Source organism: Lagenorhynchus albirostris, chromosome 9 (genome assembly GCF_949774975.1).
Source record: "Lagenorhynchus albirostris chromosome 9, mLagAlb1.1, whole genome shotgun sequence".
Lineage (NCBI taxonomy): Eukaryota > Metazoa > Chordata > Mammalia > Artiodactyla > Delphinidae > Lagenorhynchus > Lagenorhynchus albirostris.
In genome coordinates this window covers 43,211,049-43,233,185 of record NC_083103.1, presented here as the reverse complement: position 1 = coordinate 43,233,185, position 22,137 = coordinate 43,211,049, and the positions used below count along the sequence as shown (strand labels likewise).

Below are 22,137 nucleotides of genomic sequence, written 5' to 3'. Positions count from 1 at the left end.
TGACTAGCCGTGTGCTGGCGGGGGAATGGCAGTTCTTCTCTCTGCTTAATGAACATTCATTTATGGAGAACCCTTTAAATAACTCCCATACCCATGGATTAAAAAACACAAACGTCATTGTATGTCTTTAAACGTGTCTGTATGTTACATACACGGAGACACGCATCCCATGACCAAATCCCACCATTGTTTTCTTTATCCTCTGGGGCTGGAAGAGCTGAATGGCTGGACATCATATGCTTCCTGGGCGGACAGAAGCAGTTCACTGCTCTGGCAGTGTTTATTTTTTGGAGCAGTAAGGATCTGCGGAGAAAAAGAGAGAACCAAATTTATTTACTTAAACTCAACTTTTCCATATCTAGCACTAGGAGCTTTGGCATCATCTCAAGTCATTCAGGGGTTCCAGCTCCCCACGGCTCACCTTGGAGCAAGTAAGTCAGGAGGGAGCTGGGACATGCTGGGGAGAGAGAGAATGAGAACAAGAGAATACGTAGAGATTTCTGGTTTCTAACCGTGGGTGGCCATGATTAGTTAGACACTCAGTACTAGTGAATTCTATGTGTCGTGTTGATTTCTGGGATTTCCTTACAGACCCTCTCACCCCCTTGAGTGACCCTGAGTTAATTCTGTATTCAAATGAGGCAGAAGCCCCAGCATCAGCCATTCTGCCACTCATGGGGACCAAAAGAATGGAGTGGCTGAAAGCCATCGAAATGGCAAGACCATGATACCTAGGGCAAGCCTTGCGAATAGCTCCTTGTCTCCTGCTGGACCAGAACAGAGCCAGTCATCACATAAACCTGCAGTGTGGTAAACCTTGCCCGCTTCACCTGGCTTCCAACATGCCCACTCTTCAGGCAGGGAAGCTGGCAAAAAGGTTCCTTCTTTATGACTTCCCAAGGGCTCACACTGAAGGAACGTGGGAAGTGTTTTCCCTTCTAGTTTCTTTATCTCTTCTGCCCCATACAGGTGTGTCCCCAGCCACATGGCACAGAGCCCACTCAGCTCAAGTGAACCTTTGCAAAGGAAACTGGAGACAGGATATGCAGCCTCGCCTCTTTGCTTTGCCCCCTCCCCTCAAGTTAATGACTGGATCTGAGAGAGGGAGACAGGCAGCTTGTCTTCAGTCCTGCCAGATTTCTCCCTTTCTCTGTCCTTCATCTTTTTCTTCCTTAGCCCTTAGACGTTTTCCTTTCTTCTCTGCATCGTCATCACCATTACTGAGGATGTGAGAACCGTGCCTGGTGCAGTGTAAGGCTATATGAGCGTTTGTTAATAAATCATCCTTCTTTTTTTCTATGTCCACATCTTTTAATAAAAGGCAGTAAAGGACTTTCTTTCCCTGTCTAGGTTCTGCTTTGCTGACTCTTGATAAAGCAGTTGGGGTTTGGTAGCTTTGCTGCTGGGAAGTGCTAAGACAGCGCAATGCTGTCAAGGCATCCCTCACTGAAATTGTTTGAATGGTCTTAATTTAGGGGGAAAGTTTGATATTTCTTTAAAGCAGAGGTCCTTGATGCATCTGCACCGAATTTGGTACAGGAAAGGCAGAATAAACTAGATAGAAATGTGGACACTGGATTCAGGTTACCTGGGCTTAGCTCCTGGCTCTACCAGTTCCTGATTGTGTCATCTTGGGCAAGTTCTTTAACTTCTCTGAGCTTTGATTTCCTTACCTGTGAAATAAGTGTAATTTGTGGAATAAATAAGATGATGCATGTCAAGTAATCAGTACAGTGTCTGGCACATAGCACTCAAAAAATGCTGACAATTATTATGTAGATTAGTATAGTGGAAGCTCAAGAGATATTTGCCAAATACCACCACACCCCTCCCCACCCAGCCTTCCCAGAAAGGTCCTGGCTGCTTAAAGGAGGAGTTCCCTCACCCAAATGGCCTGGGACCTCTGCAGTGGTTGACAGTCAATCTGGAAGTTGTCCTCTAGCAATAGAGATGTGATATAGAATAAGTTTGAGTGCTGAGAGCCAAAATTTCCTTCCAAGGATGAAAGAAAGGATGAAGATCTTTAGGATTCTACATCCTACAGAGAATTTTAGAAAAACCAAGTTTCGTCATTGAGCTAAATGTTTTCACCAATGATCTGTAAACATTCTGAACCCTGAAAGCTAGATGCTTTCCTAAGGAGAGTGATGGAATGGGTGGCAGAACGCCAAGGACCCATAAAGCCCTGGAAAGGCACTTGCTTTTAAGGTAAAATCTCTGACCTCTATTATGGACCTGGAGTCAGGCCTGTTAGGTCTATTCCCCACTTGGGGATTTATAGTCCTTTTAATGGGCAAACATTCAGCTCAACCACAGCTACTGAATGCCCAGGCACCAGGCTAGATGTAACAAGTTTTTAATTCCATATTTATTTCTGCCAGCATTAGAAAGAAGTCTCTCGCATGTTCTCGTTCTCGTCCTAATATAGAAAATTGATGTGTATGCTCTGAGAAGGCAAACATAATAAAACCGGCCCAAGTTGGACATTTATTTTGTATATGTAAGATGTATACACACATACGTTATACATACTACATACATACACACACATATGAAAAATAGTAGATTTTAGTAAGAAATTATAATCATGCTAATTTGTATAATAATAATATAATGATCATACTGGTAACGGTAAAAATCATAGTATTTACTGAATATCTATCCCATATCTTTTTTAAGTATTCTGCAAAGGACTTGACCCACCTTATCCCATTTAATCCTTATCACATCCCTACAAGGTAGGCATTAAATCATTCTCATCACTCTGAAGAGGACGCTGAAGTTCAGGAAGTTGTATGACATAGTGAAGCTCACACGGCTCAGCTGGGGTTTGAATGCCAGCTTTGCATGGCTCCTGGGCCCAGTGCTCAAACGTTATTCTCTGCTGCTTCTCCAATCAGAAGAGTCTCCTGAAACTTGCAATATGTGGAGCTGGCCACACCACTACTTCTCCTTTCTCTGCTGTCTAAAACCTGGAAGAGACACCGTCAGGATCTGGACCGCTATTTCAAATGCCTCAATTTTGAATGTTCTGTATTCTACTAGCCCAGGCACACAGAGAACCCAGTGGTACTAATGACGTATTTGTACAAACAAAGTGAAGTAGGGAAGGCAATCTTATGCCTAGATACAGAACATTTCCATCACTGCAGAAAGTTCTGTTGACATTGTTGTTCTAGAAGCTAAGCAGTGGTTTGGTTGGAGAGGGCAGAGTCTGTGACAGTATTTTGTACATTTCAATTTCATTTTTCAAGACATATTTTTTTCTTCTTGGTTTTTGTAGGAGAGGAAGACACTAAGAAGAAGAAGGAGGCTAGAAAAAGCAACAAAACAATTGGTTAAGCAAGAAGAATTGAAAAGACTTCACAAAGCTCAGGTCAGAAAACAAACTTGAGCTGAGTGAGTGGGTCTGGGATCCTGGGGATCTGGAGGTGGAAGCCTTTGGAAATCTGTATTGCACTGGGGAAAGATAGGTCTCTCTTCTCTGAGCAACCGGGCTTGTGGCTATTCTAAAGGCTCTGACTCAATCCCTGGTGGGACTCTGGGGCCTGGAGGGCCCAGGTGTTGAGTTGGCCCACTCCCAGCTGCCTCTCCATCTGCAGACGCATGTCCTGCAAAGTGAGCTGGAACAGCAGCCAACACACGGCCTTGGGAACAATCCCAGGCCCTTAATGCCACACACGAGTGGCCTTAGTTTCATCCTCTGTGAGGACACAACCTTCCCCTGACTTTCTGACAGTGTCTTTGCTGAGCTGACAACTACTGGGGCTGTCTCTATTCCAAGGTTAGTTGAACACACAAGCATCTCGCATTCTGCTACAGATTCCCTGGCCTGATTGTTTACTCCAAACATTTCTGCCCAAGTTGATCTGCCCACCTGCAAAATGAAGCAGAAAGTCAAGGCACACCCCCTCTCCCTGAGGACCCCAAACCTAGCCTTGAGGGACAGTTGGGTTTTAGGACAGAAGGCCTTAAAATGACCACTCATGTTAATGCAGCGTACCGTACATCCCTTCTTCCAGTTGTTCGCTTTATCAGGCCGGGTAGTCCTGTAACTTGTTTCTGACAAAAGCAGGAAGTCACTTACTCCAGCCTCCTTTACTCTTCTCAGTGACTGACTTGGGAGCCACCCCCTTCACCTAGTGGATGGGAAAACTTCCCATAAATTCCCTCTGTCCATTCTCAACTTCTGAAACAGGCTTTCTTGAAACATTTCAACTTTTCCTTCTGAGAACATGAGAAGTCTTTATGAAATGGATTGGCAAACTCAGCAATTTCCCCTCCTTCTATTTTTACTCCAGACAGTAGGCAGTGATAACAGAAGAATTACGATGGCCTTTTGAGGCCTAATCTGCTAGCACCCATACCAGTCCTGTAGAATCTTTGAGATTTTCATCCTTAGTTTCTAAAGAATGACCACCATATCAATCAGCTTGAGCTGCCATAATGACATACCACAGACTGTGTGGCTTAAACCACAGAAATTTATTCTCTCACAGTCCTGGAGGCTGGAAGTCCAAGATCAAGGTGCCTGCAGGATTGGTTTCTGGTAAGGACTCTCTTCCTGGCTTGTAGACAGCTGCCTTCTTGCTGTGTCTTCACGTGACCTTTTTTTCTGTGTGCATTCAGAGAAAGAGAGAGAATTTTGGCATCTTTTCCTTTTCTTATAAGGACACTAGTCCTGTTGGATTAGGGCCCACTGGTATGACCTCACTTAACCTTATTTACCTCCTTAAGGGCCCTATCTCCAAACACAGTCTCTTTAGGGATTAGGACATCAACATATGAATTTGGCGGGGTGGGGGGGCACTACTCAGTCCATAACAATTATAGAGCCATAATTGCAAAGTAATCAGTAATAAAGTCATTTAAATGTTTCCCTTCCTTTAGCAATTCTACACAGTGCCAGCAAGAGACAGATCTATAAAGATATAATTGTCTTTAAAAGAGAGACAGAGAGGAAGAGGGCATAAAATTACAAGTAGTTTTAGATAGAATTCCCATCTATTTCAGATTTTATGTTTGGGGCTTAAACACTCTCAGCTGAGACAAGAAGCCAGGTGGCTGCTCCGTCCCCACCCCTCCCCACTGCTACCCTTGCTTGGGCCTCTTCACGGGTTGCAGATGCCTCAGCGATTGTACTTTGAATCCAGGGGAGACTTAGAAGGATGTGGAGTTAAGGAGGAAGAGGTGTGAGACAGAGCTAGAGGAAGGTAGGAAAGGAAGAACACACACATTCTACCTGCCCAGACAGCTGCCACTTCCTTGAACACACCTGGTCTGCCAGGTGCACAGTCTGTTCTGTCAAGAGATGTGCCTTTTGGCAGCGTGTGTTTGAAAGCAGAGAAAGTGGGCGGGGTGAACAGAATGTACAGAGGAAAGGTTTTCCCTTCATTTTCCTTCCTAATATACAAGCGAGAAATAGCTGGTAGGGAAAATAAACATGTAAAGGCAAACGCAGTCATGATCCCAAGCCTTGCTAGGTGCCTGATGGTTAGGTTAAGGTTATGGAGGGGTGCCTTAATGGGATAAACACTTCTGTCTCGTCTTAATAAACTGCTAGTAATAAGCCACAGTGCACTTCCACAGACAATAAAGAGCCCCCGTGGTGCAGTGAAAGAATAGGTTGCCGATTTGTAGCTGAGGACAAGAGCAGGACAAACCAGGAGAGGGACACCCAGAGCCCCAGGAGCTGGCCCGCGTCTGCTGCTCCAGAACAGCTTCTTGGGGGGTGTCTGCTGGTTCTTCTTGGGAGAAGAAACGTGCCCTGTGTTTGCCCCTGGAGACCCTGTCCTACTCTGGGTAGGGACTAGCTCTGATGGCTATGCCATCACCATGGTCAGAGGCCGAGGCTCCGAGGGGTCCAGGAACTACGAGGACCACCCACCCAGTGCAGCAGCCTCTGCCTGAGGGCATGTCTGTGTGACTGGCCTGGTCAAAGGGGAGTGTTTTCATGTCTCCTTGGGGGCAAATTGAGCTTACACACAGACTCCTTGCTTTATGTTTTCATACTTAAAGAAAGGAAATGTCAAGTTCTAGTTATTTTGGGAATTCATGGGTTCTTACCCACTTAATTGAGGAGGTGGCATCACGAGGGAAAGGGCTTCTTCCTCTTGGAAAGTAGGTGGCAGAATTGGCGCCCTTGCATGACTCTGCACGTTGAAAGTACCTGCGTGACGTATGATCCTGGCATTGCAGGCCATCCAGAGGCAGCTGGAAGAGGTGGAGGAGTGGCAGAGGGCTTCCGAGATCCAGGGCGTGAGGCTAGAGAAGGCGCTGAGAGGAGAAGCAGGTAGGCATCCCCGCGGGCGGATCTGGAGAAGCGGGCTCGGGCCCGTGTCTCTGGTCTGAAAACAGTGCTGGTCTAACCATCTGGGCAAAACAGTGAGACCTTGTCACCCACTGTGGAACTGTCAACACGGACCTGCGGTGTTCAATCCACAACTGCTTCCCACTTTCAAAATCAAACTGGTTGTCCGGTTTGAAATTCCCAGGGCATCAGTCAGCTGTGGGCCTTGGATTTCTGGTCTGTCCAGTCTCTCTTCTGCTAGTGTGAATGTTCTTTGCAATTCAGGGATTAAGATAAATTCAGGAGAAACAGTTGGGTGTTCAAGCAATGTTGGTAGTGATTCAAAGCCTGGACTTGGAGTCAAAGTCTTGGTTTCTCCCTTTACCACCTGTAGCTCCCTTTATCAGCTGTAGGGCCTTGGGCCAGTCACGTTCTAAACCTTTATGAGCTTTCGTTTTCTCCTCTAAAATGTGGATAATAGTGGTTTCCTATCTTGTAGAGCTGAAATAACGATTAAAGGAGATACATATATACCTGATGAAATATATATATGATGAAATTAAATTAGCACATTACCTGGCACAAGGCAAAGCAATAAATAGTAACTGTTCTACTGGTAGCTTCAGATTCCTAGATGCAAACAGAAATCATCTGGTGAAGGTCTGCTTTGTATTGGACATTAAGACAGTAGGTCTCTAACGATAAGTATGACATTTCCTGCCTTTGAGAAGTTTATGGTCCATTGAGGGACACAGACATGTGAATAAACCACAACACAGGGGGACGAGGGCTGTGATGGGAACAAGCATTAGGGTGGAATGAGGACGGAATCACGAGGTTCCTAACTGATCTCGATGGGGAAGGGGGGTGGTCAGGCTAATCACCTGGAGCGGGTGGTCTGTTAAGACAAGAACTGGAGGAGGAACAGGAGGTTACCAGGGAGGTGAGGAGACCATTCTGGCAGAGGGAAGAGCACCTGCGAAGACCAAAAGTAAAAAGACGTGAAATGCCATAACGAATAAGGAACCAGCAGAGAGTTTTGAGTGAGGAATGAAACTGAAAGAAATCTATGTGTTTGTGGAAACCATCCAGCAGTGATGTTGCTAGTGAATTGGGGTCAATGGGGGGTATTGTCTCTTTTATAATATTGAAGCCCAGTTGATTTACAATATTGTGTTAGTTTCAGGTATACAGCAAAGAGATTCAGTGATATGTATATGTGTGTATATTGGGGGTATTGTCTCTTTAATTTCTGATGTGATGTCTTTAGCCTTTTGTATTTGGGATATAAAATGTGAGAAAGCAGACCCTGAAAACACATCTCTGTGTGTGGTCACGTAAACAACATAGGGAAAGGGTAGGGCTTCAGTTCTCTTAAAAGTTCAGTTATTCGAGAATAATGGTACCAGCAGGGGCAGACCCAGATTTTGTGAGGCCCGAAGCTCATACAAAGTCATGCAGGCAAACCTGTGGGGCAGCTCCCAGAGCCCTGCAAGGGCCGGTCCATGTGAGAGGCCCTGTGGTTTCAGCTTCTGTAGCTGTGTAGTTATTGTCTCTCTGGAAACGTCGGAGTCTGACTTTACCCCTCTGTGCCTCAGCTTCTGTGTTTCTGAAGTGGGAGTGATAATTATACTTGTTCCTTGGATTTGTGGTGAGGATTGGCTAAAACAATGTATGTGGGAGCCCTAGCACAGTGCCTGGCATGGGAGAGAATGTTAATAAATATTTGTTCCTTTTCTTACAATACTCGGTGTATTTCCTTGCAAAGAGAACCCAAATCCACCCATCAGAAGTAGGGTTCTTAACAAAAGTGGTAACTGTTTCTCACTGCTTGGAGTCCCTGCCTACCTGTACAGCCATTGTCAGGGCTTTCAACACAATGAAATGTTTGGTCATATTCCCAATCAAGAAGGCTTGGCACTTGTCTTTAGGAGTCCGCTGACTTCAGTGAGAGCCTTAGAAGTGAAAAGGATCAACCAGCAAAGCTAGGACATGTTTCATTTTGCTGGGGAGGCAGTATGGCACGGTAGGGTTAGTAAAATTGTAAGCGTCAAGGAACCCTGTGTTCAAATTCTGTTCCACTGCATTTAGGCTGTGTGGTTTTGGGAGAATCCCTTAACCTCTCTGCTCCCAGATTCCTTATGTGAAAAATGGAGCTCATAATCCTCACATTACCAGGTCATTTTGAGAATTAAGTGTATTGGTGGACCAGGAGTCTCCCAAGAGTGCCTACCACATTGTAGGCATTTAATAAACGGCTACTGGTACTATTTTACAAAATGTTAAATATCCATTCACACTTTTTAAAGAATTGACTCTCTGATGTTTATTGCTTGAAATTTAAAGTCTGGAAACCAAATTTTTTAAGCTTCTCACCCTCAGTATAAAAAAAGGCTATTTGCAGTTATCAGCTAAAGAAACTCGGCCAGCTTATGGTGTTTTCAAAGGTGTATTTGCCGGGCCAGAAGATGGATTCTGTTCATTCCCTCTATATCCTTGGTAATGTAATTCCCCTGTTAAGTTTATGGGCCTTTTTCTCCTTGATTGTCCTTATGTGGATGACAGATGCAGATTAACAAGGGGCAGGAGACTGAAAGAGTCAAGTCACAGAGGGCGGCCCCAAAGGAAACCAAACAGAAGATTTGCAAACCAGGCATTGAAATTAATACACTCGAACTTGTAATAACATTTGTGCAATAATAATATTCCTTTGCGGTTTAATATCCTACTCAGCCCCTTTAAGAGCTTGCCCTGGTGCTTAATGAATGACCGATGCTTATTAGGTTAAGTTGTATTTGAGCTGGCCTGGGCTGCTCTGGTTCAAGTGATTTAATGGGAATTATTTAATAAGTATTATTGGGATAATTAGAAAATGATCACAGTTAGGCAATAATATTGAACTATAAAGGTTGTGAATAACCAGATTTAGAGACAGGCCTGAAAACGTGAGTCGTCTGCGACAGTTATACAAGTCTCCTCTGATAATGATGTGCGCCAGCCTGAAAGGGTCTTTTGTTCCTAGGAGTTATTCATTAGGCGAGCATTGAATTAGAGGAACACGCGGGGGTGCAGGACGGAGGGCAGTGATGGCTGATGAGCAAAATGAGGCTTTGATGAGCTCCCAATTGTCGTGACAACAATTCCTGCTTTCTCTTTTTCCAACAGTCAGAAATAAGCTCTCTCACCCCCAGGAAGGGTTTTTCCCCATTTTGTCAAGGCAAGGGAAACAAAGAAAAACAAAAGTCCAACAACCCACCCCAGATGACAAGTCATTATGTTCTGTAGGGTGTGTGTGTGTGTGTGTGTGTGTGTGTGTGTGTGTGTGTGTGTGTGTGTGTGTGTGTGTGTGTGTGTGTGTGTGTGAGAGAGATGGACGTCCTTGACAAAGGAAATGGATTCTCCTGGTGGTCCTAGCTGCCCAGAGTAAAGGACCATGATATGCAGCGGCCTGATTGCTCTGAGCCTCACCGTCTATGAAGAGGTCAAGTCGAGCTTTGCAGCCACTTAGACTCTTCTTGGTTACCTTCTAGTTTTGTTGGTTGTCAGTGTAGTGGTCAGTGTCATGTGCGATGGAACACCACAGTTTAGCAAGAGACCACCATTCAAATTTAGTAGATAACGGAATCTGTGCTTGCTTTCAATACCTGGAGACAGGTAAAATCTGGTGAAAACTGAGATCGGCTTTGAGGGAGAACAGATTAGTCTCCAGGGGAATGTAACGGAATATGCCTCCCTTACAGCTTTACGAACTTTGAGGATGGTTTACCGGTTGACTGCCTGCATCCCTGCATTGAGCTTCTTGCTTTTTGTTTTAGAGCCCGATGGCTTTTCCTTCACACAGATAAGGGGTTTACAAAGAAATAGCAGGGTGTCTGAGGCTGCCAGCAGGTGGCAGCAGGAGCACACATTATGACAAAAGAAATTGCAATGAACTAGGCAGGAAGAGGGAAGTAGTTTGGCTTACACTCTGTGGTTTTTATCTTGACTGCTGCTGAGGAACAGAAGAAACAATAATCTCCTGGATAATAAAGCAACAAGGTGCCCTGAAAATAACACAGATATTAGAATCAGACACTCCGGAGTTTGAATCCTGATGCCATTCGTAGACAAAGACTCTGAAGTTGGTAGCTAAGCAACCAAGGAATTTGGATGGGTTTGCTACACTCTATGTGCTGAAAGTAAACAGTGATATTCAGCGCATCAGAGCACGGGAGTTTTTACTCACAACACAGCAAACAGCAGGAGCAGCAGTGTGGTACAAGTTGCCCTGTATCTAAGTGCCAGGGTGGAGCCTGGTAGGCCCTGATGACAGCTGTGCACACAGTCGATTGTGCCAGACTAGGGGAACTCAGCAGCTTCTATGGCAAGCAGCAAATAAGCCAGCCCCCTTTCCCAGGAAGCAAGTAGTCTACTTGGCTGGCTGCAGGAGTGGCTCAGGGACACAGGATGGTTAGGCCTCGCTATTTGGCACACTCAGCAAAGACATGCAGGGATGCTCAAGGTTTATGTCAGATTACCTCACTCAACAAATGGCAATAATCCATTTATTATGTATTTACCTCTGTTTTTAGCCTCAGTAGCCACCTGGTCGAGCAGTGGCCTTATAACAGAGATGGGCCCAGTGAGGGCGAGACTAAGATTCTCTTCCTGAAGAAGCCTTGGGTCCTCTCTCCATTGCATGGATTCTAGGGTCATTGAGGCTTCAAAGCTGTGTGCCCTAGACAATTGCTTTACACAAAAAAATTCCCATGACAGCAGCAAGAAATATGTTTTATATCACAAGTTAGTACATATAAATATATAATTGAATAAAATGTTTCAAGAGATAATATTGAATTTTGCTACATATAAAAGACTACTACTTTCTATTCTGTCTCATTTTTAGTGCTTGTTGTGACCCATAAAATTAATTTTGCAACCCTCGGTTTTAAAAAACACTGTCATAATAATTTTACCTGAAAAAAATATTTTAAACTAAATACCCAACCCAACTGGCCACCTCATCCAAGGATACAGAATGTGATTCCTAAGAAGTGTGGAGCAGTGGAATGGTGGACTAAATACTATAAAAGCCCATTCACTGCAACAAGATACTTTTGAGAACATTGCTAGGCTCTTAAGTAAGTGAGAGAAATCTCTCAGGGCCAAAAAAGAGAGAGAAAAGAAGGTATGCTGAAGCCTACATGTTCCAGGAGGGAAGCAAACACAAAAACAGGGAAGCTGTTAGACCCAACAGCTGCCTTGGGTCTAACAAAAAGTAGGGGAGCTAACCTTGAGATTCCCATATTAAGCCAGGTCTCTAGCACTCCAAAACCAATTATAGATCCTATATGGAAGAAACCATGCCTCAGTTTAGGCTCTCAGGATTCAGACAGATTAAGTTCAGTAAACCATGAGCTTATAATAATAATTTTAAAAATCACCCAAAACACAAGGAAGTGAGCCACTAAGAATGAGGTTCAAGCAAAATCAACAAATTTAAATGGCCAAGAACTTCAACTATAATTATCAAATACAGAATATACTATGTCTCTGTGGGAAAGATTTAAAGAAATAGAAGATTACATACAAAAATTAGCAAGCAGAAAAATAAAAGTGAACAGGCAACACCACCTTAACCTTAACCAATCATAACCATAATCAAACTAACATCATGAGCTTCCTGCTGTGATGTACTAAGAAAGATACATGTTCACTTATGCAGCACCTCAGCCAGAAACGCTTACCTTGAATTTAACCATAAAAATACAATCAGGCAAATTCAAATTGAGAGACAATCTGCAAAATAAGTGAGAAAAGTCAATGTCATTTAAAAAAAAGGGAAGGAGGAATCTAGGGAACTGTTCTAGATGAAAAGAGACTAAAGAAACAACTAAATATAATGCTTAATCCTTTAGATTTAAATTTTTTCAAATAAAAACTAATGATCGGAGATTTATTTTAAAAAAATAATCAAATAAATAGAGAGTTTAGAACTGAAAACTATGTTCATTGAAGCTAAAACTTCAGCAAATACACTGAACAGTAGCTTAGACACAGCAGAAGAGAGAATTAGTGAATTGGACACTGTATCTCAAGAAATCAACCGTAAAGTAGCACATGAATAGAAGGAGATGGAAAGAAGGAAAGAGTAGCTTATAGACATAGAGGATAGAATGAGAAGGTCTGGTATATGTTTAATTGAAGTCTCAGAAGGAGAGAATAGAGAAGATTAAGGTTGAGTATTATTTGAAGGGATAATGGTTGAGATAATGGTTGAGGTACTGAGCAAAGCATTTAGAACAGGGTCTGGCACCAAATCCATGGTTTATAAGTGCTAGCTTTATTTTTTCCAAAGTGGATGAAAGGCATAAATCTACAGATACATGGAGCCCGAGATAGAGAAATCAGGATAAATTTAAAATAATCCACACTTACCTAGGCACAATGATGTGAAAATGTAGGATACCAAAGACAGATATTAAAATGGATAAAGAGAAAAAATAATTCACTTAAAAAAGGAACAAAATTTTTACTAACAGCTCTCTTAACAGCAATAATGGATGTTAGAAGACAGTGGAATAATAATTTCAAAAGGCTGAAAAAAAAAAAACCCTTCAAGCTAGAACAGTACACCCAGAAAAACTACATTTAGAGAGCAAGTGCACAATAAAGAAACATTCAGTTTAAAAAAAAGATTTAACTATCTACAAACAAAATTCTAGCAAATATGCTTAAAGGGCAAAAAATAGATAAACGTGGGAGGACAATCTGAAATAGTCAAGAAGAAATGGTGAATGCAAAAAATAATAGACATGTAAGTAAAACAAATAAACATTGTCAGTATAAAATAATATGGATTTTTTTTCAAAGATAGAACTAAAATACCAGACTAAAATGGACATAAGTTGGGAGTTGAATGATTAGAAGTGAAGTGTTCCAGGGTCCTTATGTTGTCTAAAAGGAGTCTAAAATACTGATTAAGTTGACTTTGTTAGGGTATTAAAAATTACCTATTTAAAATTTAAGTGTAATTATGAAAAGAATAGAAAAAAAATGTATCACTTCAAATCAGCTAGGGAGGGCTTCCCTGGTGGCGCAGTGGTTGAGAGTCCGCCTGCCGATGCAGGGGACACAGGTTCGTGCCCCGGTCCAGGAGGATCCCACATGCCGCAGAGCGGCTGGGCCTGTGAGCCATGGCCGCTGAGCCTGCGCATCTGGAGCCTGTGCTCCACAATGGGAGAGGCCACAACAGTGAGAGGCCCGCGTACTGCAAAAAAAAAAAAAAAAAAAATCAGCTAGGGAAAACAAAGGGAGAAAAAATAAGAAAAAATAATCAACCAAACAAAACCCCCCACTCAATTCTAAATAGAAGTTTAAAAGCATTTTAAAAAAGATAAAAAGCACAAAGAAAGATGGTAGAAACAAATCTAAATATCTCAATAATAGTAGTGAAAGTTAACAAACAACAATACCCAATTATATGCTATTTAGCAGGCACATATAAAACATAACTAAATACAAGGTTTAAAGTAAAAAAAAAAGTTGACAAGTATATACTAGCAAAATAAAGCTAGGGTAATTAAAAGCAAACACCTTTAATACCAAAATCATGATTAGCAATAAACAGGGTCACTATATAATTTTAAAATGATCAACTCACCAAGAGGATATGACAGTTTTAAATGTTGTATGTATTAACTGTAATAGGCTCAAAATACATAAAACAAAAAAATGATAAAACGTCAGGGAGAAATTTCTACTATCATGGCAGGAGATTTTAGTACATCTCTCAATTAATGAGAGTCAAACAAAACATTACTATAAATTTGAACATTGCACTTAATAACTTTAATTTAATGGACATGCACCCCCAAATTAGAGAATGTATATATTTTTTTCAAGTTTACATGATGATTTACAAAAATTGACCATATTAGTTCATAAAGTAAATCTCAGAGAAGGCATATTATACAGGCCACATTCTATACTACAATGTAATTAACTTAGAAATCAGTAACCAAAATGTATTTTTTAAAACCATGCATTTGGAAAGTAAAAATATACATTTCTCATGGATCAAAAAAACATCAAATTGATATTTTAAAAAATACTTGGAAATTTAAAATGTACTAAATATGAAAAGGAAAACCATAGATCAAAACTCATGAGATGCAGTGAAAATGGTCCTTAGAGGTATCGCCTTAAATACTGTTATTAGGAAAGAAGAAAGGCTTAAAATTAATGAGCTTAGTGTCCAACTTCATTTAGAAAATGAAAAACAAAATAAACCTAAAGAAAGAAGATAATAAACATATGAGCAGATATAAATAAAATAGAGAATAAAGATAAAACAGAGAGGATCAAGCAAGCCAAATGTTGGTTCACTGGAAAAGTTAATAAAAGACTAAAGCCTATCCTCTTAAATTGGTTTTTTAAAGTAAGAGAGAAGAAATAAGGAATGAAAAGGGCAGACACAACTACAGATATAACAAAGATTCAAAAAGATAAAAGAATATAATGAACATTTAATCCAATTAATTTTAAAATTTGGCAATCTAAGAGTGACTTAACAATCATCATGTTAACAAACTAAAAGGGAAAACCACATGGGCTTTTCAATAGAAGAAGAAAATATCATTTGACAAAATTCAACACTCATTTAGGATAAAAACTCTTACCAAAAAAAGAACCTTTTATTTTGCCTTCTTGAAGCTTAATTTTTTTTTATTATATAAGTTTTGGTGTACAGCATTATATTTGATATCTGTATACACTATAGAGTTGTTACCACCACAAGTCTAGTTACCACCCATCACCATACAGTTGATTCCCTTCACCCATTTCACCCACCCCCTAACCCCTTCCTCTCAGAAAACACTACTCTGATCTCTGTATCTATGACCTTGTTTTTGTTTTATTTTGTTTGTTCTTTTTTTTTTAATTCCACATATGAGTGAAATCATATGGTGTTTATCCTTCTCTGTGTGATCTTATTTCACTTAGCATAATACCTTCAAGGTCTATCCGTGTTGTCACAAACAGCAGGATTTCATTCTTCTTTTGGCCAAGTAATATTCCATTGTGTACATATACCACATTTTCTTTATGCATTCATCTATTAGTGGACACTTAGGTTGTTTCCATATCTTGTCTATTGTAAATAATGCGGCAATGAACATAAGGCTGCATATATCTTTTCAATTTGGTGTTTTTGTGTTCTTAGGATAAATACCCAGAAGTAAAATTGCTGGGTCAGAACTTTCTTAATTTGAAGGATATCTTCCAAAACCCTGTAGCAAATACCATTGTTTAATGGTAAAACATCAGAAGCATTTATTTTAAAATCTATGAAAAAAGAGGATGCCTGCCATCACCTCTTCTATTCAATATTGCACAGGAGACCCTACTCAGTACAGTAAGACAAGGATAAAATGGCACAAGGTTTGGAAAGGAAGAAACAAACTTTTGTCATTTCCAGATGATAGAATTAACCACATGGAAACGCAAAGGAATGTACAGATAATTTTTTAAAATAATAAGAGCCTATATCATGTAATTGGAAATAAGATCAAAGTAGAAAAATCAATTGCATTTCCATATCTCAGCATTGGTTTCTAAAAAATGATATAGCAAAGAAGATATTGCTTACATTAGCATAAAAACAGGAGGTGCCTAGGAATAAATCTAACAAAAAAAATGTGCACAACCTTTATGGAGCCAACTTTAATACTTTACTGAAAGCCACCAAAACACCCAAACATGAGACTCCCCTTGTGGTCCAGTGGTTGGGACTCCACACTTCCACTGCAGGGGGCGCGGGTTCGATCCCTGGTCAGGGAACTAAGGTCCAGCATGCTGCATGGCGTGGCCAAAACGTTAAAAAACAAACAAACAAAAACCCAAACATAATCTTACATACATGAAAACTTGATATAAGCCAGCAGTATCACTGCAGTTCACAGAAAGTAAGTGATTCTGGGACAACTGGTTTTCCATATAGGAAAGAAAGAAAATTGAACCTTATCTTTAACCATAGAATTTGGAAAATATATTTGCAACAAATGTAATCAATGTCATAAAAATTAAAGACTTGGGCTTCCCTGGTGGCGCAGTGGTTGAGAGTCCGCCTGCCGATGCAGGGGACACGGGTTCGTGCCCCGGTCCGGGAAGATCCCACATGCCGCGGAGCGGCTGGGCCCGTGAGCCATGGCCGCTGAGCCTGCGCGTCCAGAGCCTGTGCTCCGCAACGGGAGAGGCCACAGCAGTGAGAGGCCTGCGTACCGCAAAAAAAAAAAAAAAAAAAAATTAAAGACTTTAATATGAAAATGGCACTTGAAAAGTTAAGAATCTTTTTGACCTCAGTTTGGTAGTCTATAGACCCCATAAAGGAAAGGAAAAGATAAGCCACTAATTTGGAAAATACATTCGCAACAAATATAACCAGAAAAGAAGAGCCACTAATTTGGAAAATATATTTGCAACAAATATAACAAATTTTCAGTATTCCAGAATATGTAAAGAATTCTTAAAGATCAATGAGACAGGCAAAATAACTCCATACATAAATAGACAAATGGCATAAATATACATTTCACAGAAGAATACTCATTAGTAATTAGGAAAATGCAAATTAAGACTACAGTGAGAAACTCTTTTAAACCATTAAATTACCAAAACTTATAAAATCTAATACTAAGTATTTGGCAAGGGTGAGGAACAAAGGGAGCTCTTATTCAATGTTAGTGGGAGTGTAAACAGCCACAACTCTGGAAAACAATTTGGCTTTATGCTGTAAAGCTGAACGTTCGCATACCTACTGCTCAAGAATTTCATTCCTAAGTATATATTCCAGAGAAACTCTTGCCCACAAGGATCAGAAGACATATACAAGAATGTTCATAGCAGCATCATTCATAGTAGCAAACCGCTAAGAACAACCTATATATCCATTAACGGGAAAATGGATAAATTGTAGAACAGTTAACTGTGGCACACACAACTGAATATTACATATACAGCAGTGAAAATGAATGAGCAACATAGAGGCATTTTAGAAACATATAGAAAGAATTTAAAACGAGCAAGTTGCAGAGACCACATATAGTATGATATCATTTCAATAAAATTCAAAGCAAGAAAAACTTTATGATGAATAGATATGTAGCTAAAAGCAAAACAAAACAAAAAGCTGTTTAATAAAGGAAGGACTAGAATTTTTGTTTTTCAGCTGCAGCCTCTGGCTCCCAGAATGGGGTCATGAGCTACCTTCCAGCATCCTGGCTTTGCCAAGACTGAATCAGGCCAGACCCCCAGTGCAGCTTTCTAAATTATCACCATCATGTGTAAGGAGCCTGTGGGAAGTCAATGTACCCAGAGCACTGGGTACAGAAGGCCTGGCTAGAGATTTAAATGAAATAGGCCCGTGGATGAGCACAGGATCTAAGAGCCGACCAGAGGCCAGAGAACAAGAGGCAGGGGCTGAAACCCAGCCAGTCTGAGGGAGATGCTTGCACACTGCTACTGAGGATCCTGGCTGTAATCACTCTACTGCCGGTTCATGCTCCAGAACATCACTGAGGGTGTTGAGGGCATTGAGAGAATTGCAGCAAAAACCAAATTAGGACTTCTCGTAGATTCTGAGGGGGCAGGAAATCATGTCTAAAGAATTAGATAGTTGTGAACCAGAGAGCAACACAAGACCCAACATGGAAAAACAACACACCAATACACAATCAGAGAAGCATTCAGCGTTACCGACAAAAGGAAATGGTTAAAAAGCCACGACTTTAAAGAACGGATTGTTCATTTAGTCTGTTATTGGCCATTGAGAACAAAGTTATGGACCATTAAGTGCCATTCCCTCTAATGTAAGCAGGGACTAAGTGCTGTCAGGCTAGGTGATTTGAACTTGATTATGGGGGTTATAGAAGAATTTCAGTAGGGAGTGACAACGTTTGCTTTGCTTTTCTGAGAGCTCACTTAGGGACAAGTGGGTTGATTTACATGACTCCATTAATAACAAGTTTTTTGTTTGTTTGTTTGTTTGCGGTACGTGGGCCTCTCACTGTTGTGGCCTCTTCCGTTGAGGAACACAGGCTCCGGACACACAGGCTTAGCGGCCATGGCTCACGGGCCCAGCCGCTCCACGGCATGTGGGATCTTCCCGGACCGGGGCACGAACCCGTGTCCCCTGCATCGGCAGGCGGACTCCCAACCACTGCGCCACCAGGGAAGCCCTAACAAGTTGTTTTGTGTTGAGTTTTGACTACTTTATTTCACTTAAGCAAGTGGAATCCTTGCATTTTGCCTAGGAAAGAACATGATGTGAGGGCACAGGAGCAAAGGAAGAACCAGTCGACTGTGGTCACAAGCAGGGGTGGCAGCGAGGGTTAGGTAACTGGGCTATTCTGTTCACAGCCAGAGGCTGCTCGCTTTCTGGCCGTGCCATTCTAGCTGCATCCTGGTTCCCAGATGTAGCAGTCACATCCCTGCCCTGGAAGGGCTTGCAGCTCACCAGCAGCCATGGGACCAGCTGGAGACATGGTTGAGTACACAGTCTGTGTAGGCACAGAGTCTCTGGTCTTCTTCCCAAGCAAGTGCTGATGATCCAGCCAGCCATGTGACCCTTCTGTTTACATGGAGACAAAAAATATATATAATTATTTAAGAGCTTTTATTAATCTCAAGTGAAGTTACCAGATAAAGTTTAGCCATATGTAATCAAGTCGGGGATTACACTCTAGTTGAGGTTTAAAGATATACAGCAAATACTCCACATGGAACTATAGAACTTGACACTGGAAGAAACAACAGCGTGGTAATGACAATGGTACAGTTTATTGAATGTTTACTATGTACCAGGCACCATGCTCAGCATTTTGCCTGCATCATCTCATTTAATCTTCATAACCGATTTAGGAGGCAGCGACTATGATCACCCCCATTTTTCAACAGAGGAGACTGAGGCAGAGAGATGTGAGGTTACTTGATCAAGGTCACACATTTGTAAGTGGGAGAGAAGGTCTGATCGATCTCAAAGCCCATGCCCCCTGCCACTACACTCTACTGCATCTACGGTGAGGGGCAATGCTGCTTGAGACTTCAGTAGGACCTGCAAGGAAGCTCTCTGGTGGATAGCAGTGAGGTGATGGAAATCTCAGTACATTGCTGAGGTTGAGAGCAAGGCAAGCCTGGGATAGGCACAAGCTGCCTGCATCCAATGCTTTGGGAAAGCAGATTCCCTAGAAATCTGCACTTGATTCCATGTTCAGAGATCCCCAAAAGTGATTTTGACTACTGAGGAAAGGAAGAGTCTAAAAAATAAACTGTAGGCTATAAAGTTGAAAATTATTCCACTCAAAAAAGTAAATTAGGGCTTCCCTGGTAGCGCAGTGGTTGAGAGTCTGCCTGCCGATGCAGCGGACACGGGTTCGAGCCCTGGTCTGGGAGGATCCCACGTGCCGCGGGGCGGCTGGCCCCATGAGCCACAATTACTGAGCCTGCGCGTCTGAAGCCTGTGCTCCGCAGCGGGAGAGGCCGCGGTAGTGAGAGGCCCACGCACCGCGATGAGGAGTGGCCCCCACTTGCTGCAACTAGAGAAAGCCCTCGCACAGAAACGAAGACCCAACACAGTCAAAAATAAATTAAAAAATAAATAAAATTAAAAAAAAAAAAGTAAATTAAATTGATTGATTCAGTTCAACCTGTGTTTGTTGAGTACAGCATCAATACAAATCAATGAGGCTGCACAGGGAACTCTCTGAGGGACCAGATTTTAGAAGGACACACAAGAAAGATTGAAGAAGGGACATGCAAGGCAGGATAAAAGTCTGGCTTGAACCTGTAGGTATAATGTAGCAAAGAGGCTGAGTCTGAAAAGCAACAACAAAAAATACTCTAAAGACGGCAAAACAGTGCTGTTTCTTTTGGATTAAAAACAAGGCAAGGATAGACCCAGCACTGAAGCAGATGGTGTAATATTACAATGATTGGGGAGAGGCAGGGTTTTCTACTCTCCGCTTTTGTTTTCTTAATCACGGAAAATGGTCCTCAATCTAGAAATGTTAAGCAAATATCTAGATGAGGAAATTGAATCTGGATAGGTGAGAAAAATGGGAGAGCAATGAATTCAGGTTTCTAAGCCCGGGTGAAAGATGATACGTACATACAGAGAGTAGTGTCTTTGATGTGGCCTTACTAAATCAGAATTTGTTGATTGACTGAGTTAACCCCCTGGTGTTGAAATAAGTTGCAGATATACCTCAGTCTTCGAAGACTCAGGAAGAATTCCTGGACCAAAAAACTAGTGATGAGTACATTTTCTACTTTCATATGAGAAAGAAACATGAGTCCTGATCCTTGTCAAAATTCTAGAAAGGATTGTTAGAGAAATTGTGAATATTGAGAAAGAAATTTAGAGATTACTAAGGAATCACTGGTGTTTACTTAGAAGCTTTGGAAAACAAATGTCATTTCCTTTTCTGGGTGGTGTTGTGAAGTTTGTCATGCCAATGGACAAAGCAGGCTTTGTGAAGCTTGGTTTCAGGAAATTATTTTGTTATTAAAGTTTCTTATAAGAGCCCAGTGGACAAGATACAGAAATGTGGACTGGATGGTACCAGTTGGGTGCCATGCATTTAAAGTTTATAGAACAGGCTCACCCAAAGGTCTCTAATGGGCTAGATGGCTCTGTTCTTGGTCTAGTCCTATCTGACATTTTGTTTTTCAATATAGCGTAAAGGTACAGGATGCCCTTTTTTATCGATTCCACAGAAATCCCGAATCTAGGAGAAATGTGTCAGATGGAGAAAATATCCCAAAGATTTCCCCTTGATGGAACAAAATAAACAAGATGATCATTAACAAGACACACATAAAGTCTTGAATTAGGTCTAGAAAAAGATCAGTTGCACAAGTAGAACATAAAGTCCTCAGACTTCACCACCCCTGCTGTGGAAAGACCAGATTCCACTGCAAGTTAGGAAGAGCCAGGTGAAGACGCTGCTGCTAAAAGGACTTCTGCAATCCCAGGGCACAGGGTGAAGGTGCAAGGGCGTCTCTCCGCTCTGGGTTGTTTGATTCTGGACTCTCCTTAAGATGTGTCCTGGGAAATTAGAGGGAAAGCAGAGTGGGTAGCTCTTTTATGACAAAATGATAAATGACCTGGAGGTACTGACGAAATAAGAACACTTCAGTGTATCATGAGACCTGCCTTCAAACATCTGAATGTCTTTCATGAAAATATAGAGTTACTGTTCTCTATTTTCCTGGAGAGGGCACAATTGGACCCACTGGCTTGCAGCCAACCCATCAAAGATCAAAAGAAAGAAGTTTTCAATACTTAAGAGTACACAGCCCTGCAGTGGGCTTCTTGGACAGCGGGGAATTCTACCATCCTTGGAGAATTATAGTAGAATCTGGGGTGGGAGGGAGGTAGAGGGAATTCCTATGTGCCTCCATGGCTGGGAGAGATGACCCCTAAGTGTTCTCCCATCATGTATATGATTTGAATAATGACTGTTACCATTTATTGAGCTTAAACTAAGTGGCAGGGCTGGGCTAAGGTCTTTGTGTGTGCGATCCCACTGCCTTTTTTTTTTTTTTTTTTTGCGGTACGCGGGGCTCTCACTGTTGTGGCCTCTCCCGTTGCGGCGCACAGGCTCTGGACGTGCAGGCTCAGCGGCCATGGCTCATGGGCCCAGCCGCTCCGCAGCATGTGGGATCTTCCCAGACCGGGGCACGAACCCGTGTCCCCTGCATCGGCAGGCGGACTCTCAACCACTGCGCCACAAGGGAAGCCCTCCACTGCATCTTTATAACAAATGAGGAGACTGAGACTCAGGGAGGCTATTAAGAGCTTAAGCCCA

General features: G+C 41.9%; 1 protein-coding gene and 1 long non-coding RNA gene across 2 annotated transcripts in view; one reads left to right on the top strand and one right to left on the bottom strand.

Annotated features, from left to right (window-relative positions):
• Nucleotides 1-22,137, top strand: part of MICAL2 (microtubule associated monooxygenase, calponin and LIM domain containing 2) — a 219,157-nt gene that overhangs the window by 182,426 nt on the left and 14,594 nt on the right. The window contains exons 33-34 of the mRNA XM_060159652.1: nt 3,284-3,376; nt 6,199-6,292. Of these exons, the coding sequence (XP_060015635.1) occupies nt 3,284-3,376; nt 6,199-6,292 (187 nt within the window). The remainder of the gene's footprint in view (nt 1-3,283; nt 3,377-6,198; nt 6,293-22,137) is intronic.
• LOC132525998 (uncharacterized) lies at nt 158-6,444 on the bottom strand. Its single transcript, XR_009542420.1, has 3 exons — nt 6,067-6,444; nt 1,589-1,673; nt 158-303 (listed from the first exon to the last, which is right to left on the bottom strand). It is a non-coding gene; the product is annotated as an uncharacterized LOC132525998 (long non-coding RNA).